The sequence below is a fragment of the Talpa occidentalis genome, unplaced genomic scaffold (assembly GCF_014898055.3).
Source record: "Talpa occidentalis isolate TD23 unplaced genomic scaffold, MPIMG_talOcc4v2.1 talOcc4.9, whole genome shotgun sequence".
Taxonomy (NCBI): Eukaryota; Metazoa; Chordata; class Mammalia; order Eulipotyphla; family Talpidae; genus Talpa; species Talpa occidentalis.
The window spans coordinates 53,331,447-53,339,446 of record NW_023605305.1 but is presented as its reverse complement, the minus strand read 5'-3'; the positions used below and the strand labels follow the sequence as shown (position 1 = coordinate 53,339,446).

The following is an 8,000-nucleotide window of genomic DNA, read 5'->3' as shown; positions in this document are numbered from 1 at the left end:
TTGACTATTATAGAAAGTAATTCAGCATCAGGAAATTTTTATCAGTACAATGTTGTATATATCACTGCCACTTAATCATATGGGTAGATTCCTGTAACTACCATTTCAATCACGATGCAGAATTCTTCCATCACCACAAAGATCTGCTGGTGTGGGAATTAAAGTAGAGAAGCTTACCTCTTTTTAAGACCCTTTACTTTCCTTAATTTACAAGTATTTTAAATATTTCCTCTGCACATATTGAGATTCACATTAGTGAACATTGTGTTTTTGCTTTGACTGTTGAAACATAGAGCACTTAAGAGGAGAAGTCTTGCAAGTAAGTGTGCATTTGGTTCTTTTTTCCTTCTTGCTATTGTAAGATTCCTGCTGGTGACAAATTCTTTCAGTTTTCATTCATTTGAAAATGTCTTTTTTTTTTTTTTTTCTATGAGGGCTGGGTTCAAATCCTGACTCCTCCATTTAGTTCCCCCTATTTAGGTATGGTCAGATGACTAATTTCCCTGGGTCAGAAAACTCTAAAATATGGGGTATTCATATGTAGACTTCATATGTTTGTTAAAATGAGGAGCATATATTTACAGAGCCCTTAGAATAGTGCTTGGTGTATGGCAAGAACTATGTGTTTTAAACAAAGTAAAATAAGTAACATATATTTGGACAAAAGGAAGGACTAAGGAAAACCTATTGTGAAAATTTAAAAAACTGATTTGTAGGCATTTATATATCATAAATTTTATTTTTATATTCCCCATACAATTGTGACCCCCTTATTTTGATCCAATTCCTCCACTCCCCGCCCCCACCTCCCATAGAGTGTCTCTGGTTCATAGTTGTTTGTTGATTTTAATTTTTAATTTCTTATGGTTATTCTTTTTCCTGGTCCCTTATTTAAGTTTTCTAGATTCCTGCTATGAGTGAGACCATCCGGTATTTTTTCTTTCTGGCTTATTTCGCTGAGCATGATCCCTTCCAGCTCCATCCATGTTGCTGCAAATTGCATGTGTTTATCTTTTTTGACTGCTGAGTAATATTCCATGGTGTATATGTACCACATCTTCTTGATCCAGTCATCTATTTTTGGGCATTTGGGTTGTTTCCAAAGCTTAGCTATTGTAAACAGTGCTGCTACAAACATAGGGGTGCAGGTGCTCTTTGGAGTTGATGTTTCTGTGTCCTTTGGGTAAATACCTAGGAGTGGAATTGCTGGATCATATGGAAGCTCTATGTTTAGTAGGTCCAGAAATCTCCACACAGCTCTCCATAGTGGTTGGACCAGTTTGCACTCCCACCAACAGTGCAGGAGAGTTCTTTTTTCTCCACACCCTCACCAACATTTGTTGTTGCTAGTTTTTTTAATATGTGCCATTCTCACTGGTGTAAGATGGTATCTCATGGTAGTTTTGATTTGCATTTCCCTGATTACAAGTGGTGTTGAACATTTTTTCATATGCCTGTTGGCCATTTGCATTTCCGCTTCAGAGAAGTTTCTTTTTAGCTCTTCTGCCCATTTTTTGACTGGATTATTTTCTTTGTTTTTGTTGAGTCTCATCAGCTCTTTGCAGATTTTTGTGATCAGTCCTTTATCATTAGTGTTGTGTGCCAAAATGTTCTCCCAGTTGGTGGGGTTTCTCTTTGTTTTTGTTATTGTCTCTTTTGCTGTGCAGAAGCTCTTTAATTTGATGTAGTCTTTGCCTTCACTATCACTGCTTTGGGTGATGTGTCTGTAAAGATGTCTTTGATGTGCATATCATGTAGTGTTTTGCCTATATTTCCTTCTATGTATTTTATGGTTTCAGGTCTTATGTCTAGTTCTTTAATCCATTTTGAGTTGGTTTTTGTGTATGGTGTTAGGTAGTAGTCAAGCTTCATTCTTTTGCATGTAGCGACCCAGTTTTCCCAGCACCACTTATTGAACAAACTTTCTTTGCTCCAATGCATAGTCTTTGCTCCTTTGTCAAAGATTAGTTGACCATAAATCTGTGGGTTTATTTCTGGATTTTCTATTCGATTCCATTGGTCTGAGTGTCTGTGCTTGGTCCAATACCATGCAGTTTTGATGATTATGGCTTTGTAGTATAGTTTGAAGTCTGGGAGTGTGATGCCTCCATTCCCTTCTTTTTTTTTCAGGAGAGCTTTGGCTATTTGGGGTTTTGGGTGATTCCATATGAATTTCATCAATAATTGTTCTATTTCTTTGAAGAATGACATTGAAAATTTTGACTGCAATAGCATTGAATCTGTATATTGCTTTTGGTAGGATGGCCATTTTAATAATGTTTATTCTTCCAATCCATGAGCAGGGGATGTCTTTCCATTTCTTTGTGTCTTCTTCTATTTCTTTTAACAGTGTTTTATAGTTTTCTTTGTATAGGTCCTTTACCTCTTTTGTTAGATTTATTCCCAAATATTTGATTTTTTTTGTTTTCTTCTTCTTCAGATTTATTGTTTGTGTATAGGAAGGCTACTGACTTTTGCGTGTTGATTTTGTATCCTGCCACTTTACTGAACTGATTGATTAGTTGAATTAGTTTTTCTGTGGAGTTTTTGGGGTTCTCTACGTATATTATCACATCATCTGCAAATAGTGATAGTTTGACTTCTTCTTTTCCTATTTGGATTCCTTGGATGTCTTTCTCTTGTCTTATTGCTCTGGCTAGGACTTCCAGTATTATATTGAAAAGCAGTGGTGAGAGTGGACATCCTTGTCTTGTTCCAGATCTTAATGGAATTGCTTTCAGCTTTTCACCATTGAGAATGATACTGGCTGTTGGCTTGTCATAGATGGCCTTTATGATGTTGAGGTACGTTCCTTGTATCCCAAGAATTTCAAGGGCTTTTATCATGAATGGGTGTTGCACTTTGTCGAAAGCTTTCTCAGCATCTATTGATATTATCATATGGTTTTTATATTTCTTTTTGTTGATGTGTTGGATAACGGTGATTGATTTTCGGATGTTAAACCATCCTTGTGTCCCTGGAATGAATCCTACTTGGTCGTGGTGAATTATCTTATGGATACATTGTTGGATTCTGATAGCTAAAATTTTATTGAGGATTTTTGCATCAGTGTTCATTAGGGAGATTGGCCTATAGTTTTCCTTTTTTGTGTTGTCCTTGTTTGGTTTTGGTATTAGTGTAATGTTGGCTTCATAGAACGTGTTTGGTATTGTCCCTTCCTTCTCAATTTTTTGGAAGAGTTTGTGAAGGACAGGCACTAATTCGTCTCTGAATGTTTGGTAGAATTCATTTGTAAATCCATCAGGTCCTGGGCTTTTGTTTTTGGGGAAGTTTTTGATTACCATTTCAATTTCGCTGCTTGTAATTGGTCTGTTTAGGTGTTTAGAAGAAATAGTTTAGAAGAAATAGCTGTTTAGAAGAAATAGTTCTTCTTTATCTAGCTTTGGGTGATTGTAGAGTTGTAGGAATTTGTCCATCTCCTCTAGATTGTTGAACTTGTTTCCATATAACTCTTCATAGTAGTTACTGATTATTTTTTTGATTTCTGCTGTGTCCCTTGTGATTTCTCCTCTTTCATTTATGATCCTGTTTATTTGTGCTTTCTCCCTTTTTTCCTTTGTGAGTCTGGCTAGGGGTTTGTCTATTTTATTGATTTTTTTCGAAGAACCAGCTCTTGGTTTCATTGATCTTTTGGATTGGCTTTGTAGTTTCCATTTCATTTATTTCTGCTTTGGTTTTTATTATTTCTTTTCTTCTACTGGTTTTTGGGTTTTTTGTTGTTGTTGTTCTTTTTCTAGATCTTTGAGCTTCGAGATTAGGTTGTTTCTTTGAGTTCTTTCTTGTTTCTTGAGGTGAGCCTCTATTGCTATATATTTTCCTCTTATTACTGCTTTTGCTGCATCCCATACATTTAGGAAATTGGTGTCCTCCTAGTCATTCAATTCAAAGAATTTTTTAATTTCTTCTTTGATCTCCTTGTTAGTCCAGTGTTCTTCCAGAAGTGTGGTTTTCAATCTCCATGAGGCAGGAGAGTTCCTTGCCTTCTTTTTATGGTTTATTTCTAGTATCATGCCTTCATGGTCAGAAAAGATGGTTTGTATGATTTCAATCTTGGTGTATCTGTTGATGTTTGTCTTGTGTCCCAGTATGTGATCAATCCTGGAGAATGATCCGTGTGCGCTTGAGAAAAATGTGTACTCAGATATTTTTGGGTTTAGTGTTCTATAGATGTCTGTTAAGCCCAAGCGCTCTAGATCCTTATTTAGAGCTTTAGTGTCTTTTCTTATTTTCTGTCTTGTTGATCTATCCATTGTTGATAGTGGTGTATTGAAGTCTCCCACTACGTATGTGTTTTCTCTGATGTCTGTTTTCAGCGATGACAATAGTTGTTTGATATATTTTGGTGCCCCTTCATTTGGTGAATATATGTTAATGAGTGTTATTTCTTCTTGAAGTATTGTCCCCTTGATCATAATGTAGTGACCGTTGGGGTCTCTTTTTATCTTTTTGAGTTTGAAATCTGTTTTATCTGATATAAGTATAGCTGTTCCTGCTTTCTTTTTTGGTCCATTTGCTTGTAGGATTGTTTTGCATCCTTTAACTTTGAGTCTATTTTTATCTTTTGTAGCTAAATGTGTTTTCTGGAGACAGCCTGTGACTCTGTGTCTTTTTATTGAAGTGTTTAGTCCATTTACATTTTGAGTTAATACTGTTATATTAGCATCTGTATTTGCCATTATATTTGTCTTTCTTTTGATTTTTTTAATTTATTCTTTTAATAACTTTTTTTTTTTTTGGCCTTCTTTCGTTGTTATTCGTCCCTCTGAGATTCTGGCTTTAGGACTCCTTGTAGTATTTTTTGGAGTGGGGGTTTAGTCGTAATGAAATTCCAGAGTTTCTGTTTGTCTGGGAAGGTCCTTATTCTTTCTTCATAGAGGAAGGAGAGCTTTGTGGGATAGAGTATTCTTGGTTGGCATCTGTTTTCTTGGAGTCTGTTGACTATGTCCCTCCACTCTCTCCTTGCCCGTAGTATTTCTTCAGAGAAGTCTGATGTCAGTCTGATTGGTTTTCCTTTGAATGTTATCTGTTTCTTCCCTCTTGTCAGCTTCATTATTTTTTCCTTGTCCTGGATTCTTGGGAGCTTACTATTATGTGTCTTGCTGTATTTTTCCTTTCGTCGTGGAAGTTTGGTGTTCTTCTTGCTCTTGTATATCAATTTTCAGCTTCTTCTTCACATTTGGGAAATTCTCTTCAATTATCTCCTTGAATATTTTCCCTGTTCCTACATCTCTCTCCTCTCCTTCTGGGATTCCTATAACTCTTATATTTCCTTTCCTTATGGAGTCAGATAGTTCTCTCAGTCTTTCTTCGGTCTTTTTCCTTTGTACTTCTCTTTCCTTTTCTGTTTTGATTCTTTTTATTTCTGTGTCTTCAAGAGTACTTATTCGTTCTTCCATTTCATCTATTCTGCTTTCATTGCTTTTCTCAGAGTTCTTTAGCACCTCCATTAATTCTTTGATCTCCTGCATTTCTTTTACTTCCCTCTTTAGGGACTCAATTTCATTCTTCTGAGCGTAGATTATTTTTCCCTTATCATTGTTTTCCTTTATGACTTTTGTCAGTTTTTTAATCACAGCAATTTTAAATTCTCTTTCTGGAAGGCTCAGAAGTTCTTCTAAGTTCCTGTCTTTGCAATCTGGGGGGTTGGTTTTCTTTTTGTGGTGTGCTTTTTTCCTGAGGAGTTTCTGGGTTGCGTGTGGTTTTTCTACTCCCTACTGTCTGTTTTCTAATTTGCCGTATGCATTGGGACACTGTGTTGCTGGTACTGGCCGGCCTCTTGGGCGTACTTCCCAGCTCACCTCTGGCTCCTCCAGAAGCCATCTGCCGGTTTCAATCAGGCTTTACTGAAGAAAGGTCATTGTTCTAAAAAGGCAATGTGGGTTTGCACTCCTCTGAGTGCCTGGTCTGCCCCAGTCTTGGATGCCTGTTCCCCCTCTGGGCTCGGACTGTAGGCCAAAAGGGGCCTGGCATAGGCGAACTTCCCAGCTCACCTCTGGCTTCTCTGGGAGCCTTCTGCTGGTTTCAAGTAGTCTCTACTGAAGAAATGTCCCTGTTCTAAAATGGCGATGCAGGACTGAAAATGTCTTTTTAATCTTCATACCTGAAGAAAAAGACAAAGAATTCACTCCTTGAGACCAGATTTAAAAAAAAAAGGGGGGAGTTGATAATTCTTTTCTTTTATAATTTGAAAATCATGCTAGTTTTTCTGACAGCTGAGAATTCTGATGAGAAATCTATTGTCATTCAAATTTCCCCCTTGATAAGATGTCATTTCTCTCTTTCTGCTTTTAAGATTCTTTCTTTATTTTCAGTTTTGTTTTGATATGTATTGGCCTGTATTTACTGGAGTTTGTGTTGTTGTTGTTTTTTTTTTTAATCTGTTGGCTCTTGTCTGTTTTTATATAGTATTTCTACAAAGTTTGAGAAATGTTTTGACTATTTTTCAACCTCACCCTCTTTCTTCTGTACTTTTGAGACACCTTTGTCACAATTCACCAGATCTGTAAGATCTCAGTTCACCACTGAGATTTTGTTCTCTTATTTCCTATTTATTCTCCCACTGTTGTTCAGATTAGCTGATTTCTAAATTACTATAATATCTTCAACAGTTCCCTTTTCTCTGGCCTCTTCAGTCTGTTGTTGAACCATCATCTGAAATTTTTATTTCAGTTATTTTACTTTTCAGCTTTAAATTTTCCATTTGGCTCTTTCTTATATTTTCCATTTCATAGCTGACATTTTTCATGTTTTCATTTGCTTCAAGCATGTTCGTAAGTGCTCATTGAGACATTTTTATGATGGCTGCTTTAAAATCCTTGTCACCTAATGCCAACATCTGTGTCACTGGCATTTGTCGAATGGCTCTTCTCATTCAAGTTGAGATTTTTCTGGTTCTTAGTATAATGTGCAATTTTTTTATTCTATCCAGGGCATTTTGGATATTATGTTTTGTGATTCTGGATCTTAACTAAATCTTCTATTTTAGCTGCCCTAGTCTGACACTGTGTCATGGGGGAGGAGGATGCTTCCTTACTACTGCCAAGTTCCCTGCTTGGCCTCTGTTCATGCCTTAGAAATGCTTTATTACAGATGAGTGAGGACGGTATTTCAGGCTCTCCTTTACCCATTTTACGTGTCCTTCAGTCCCCCTCACTACCCCTATCCACCCCAGTTTTCCTTCCTCTCTGGTAACCATTATTCTGTTGTCAGAATCCAAGGGCTTGTTTTTGTTTTGTTTTATTATCCATTTGTTTTGCCTTTTTTTTTTTTTTTAAAAGATTTATTTATTTATTTATACAAGCACTGGGTACAGTCAAAAGCTCGGGAGGGTGAGAGAATTCACGAGAGCCAGAGTGGGGAGCAGAACAGGCAGACCGATGAAGTACACTTCCGAGGGGAGCAGTGGGCGGCAGGAGAGATCAGCTTGCAATGTGGGATCTTCACCGGCAGCTGGGGATCGAACCGGTGCTGCAGAGGCTGCGGGCAGCTTCGCAGCCCAGCACTCAACTGCTGCGCCACCGGGGAGTCCCTGCTTTTTTTTTTTTTTTTTTTTTTTAATCTTTCACATATGAGTGAAATCATACAGCATTTGGCTTTTTCCTTCTGACTTAGAATAATTGCTCAAGGACCATCCATGATGTTGCAAGTGGCAAGATTATATCTTTTGTCCTTAATAGCTGAGTAGTATTCCATTGTGTATCTATAGCACATCTTTCATCCACTGATTTGTTGACAGGCATTTAGATTGTTTCCATACTTTGGCTGTTGTGAATAATGCTGCAATGAATATGAGGCTGCGTATATATTTTCAGTTAAGTTTTTTGCATTCTTTGAGTACATACCCAAAAGTGGAATAACTATATCATAGGCTACCTCTATTCTTAATACTTTGAGAAATCTCCAAACTGTTTTCCATAGAGGTGCGCCATATACATTATTACCATTCCAATCAACAGTACACAAGTTTCCTTTTTGCCATA

At 37.0% G+C, this 8,000-nt stretch overlaps 1 protein-coding gene across 4 annotated transcripts in view; it reads right to left on the bottom strand.

The window, feature by feature from the left end:
* PTGER3 (prostaglandin E receptor 3) overlaps positions 1 to 8,000 on the bottom strand; it is a 243,359-nt gene that overhangs the window by 61,191 nt on the left and 174,168 nt on the right. Inside the window, exon 4 of one of the 4 annotated variants that reach the window (XM_054691023.1) lies at positions 5,614 to 6,121. The exons of the other annotated variants lie outside the window; for them this stretch is intronic. Within the exon in view, the coding sequence (XP_054546998.1) occupies positions 6,109 to 6,121 (13 nt within the window). The 3' untranslated portion in view covers positions 5,614 to 6,108. Of the gene's footprint in view, positions 1 to 5,613; positions 6,122 to 8,000 lie in introns of those variants that run through there. 4 annotated transcript variants of the gene reach the window in all.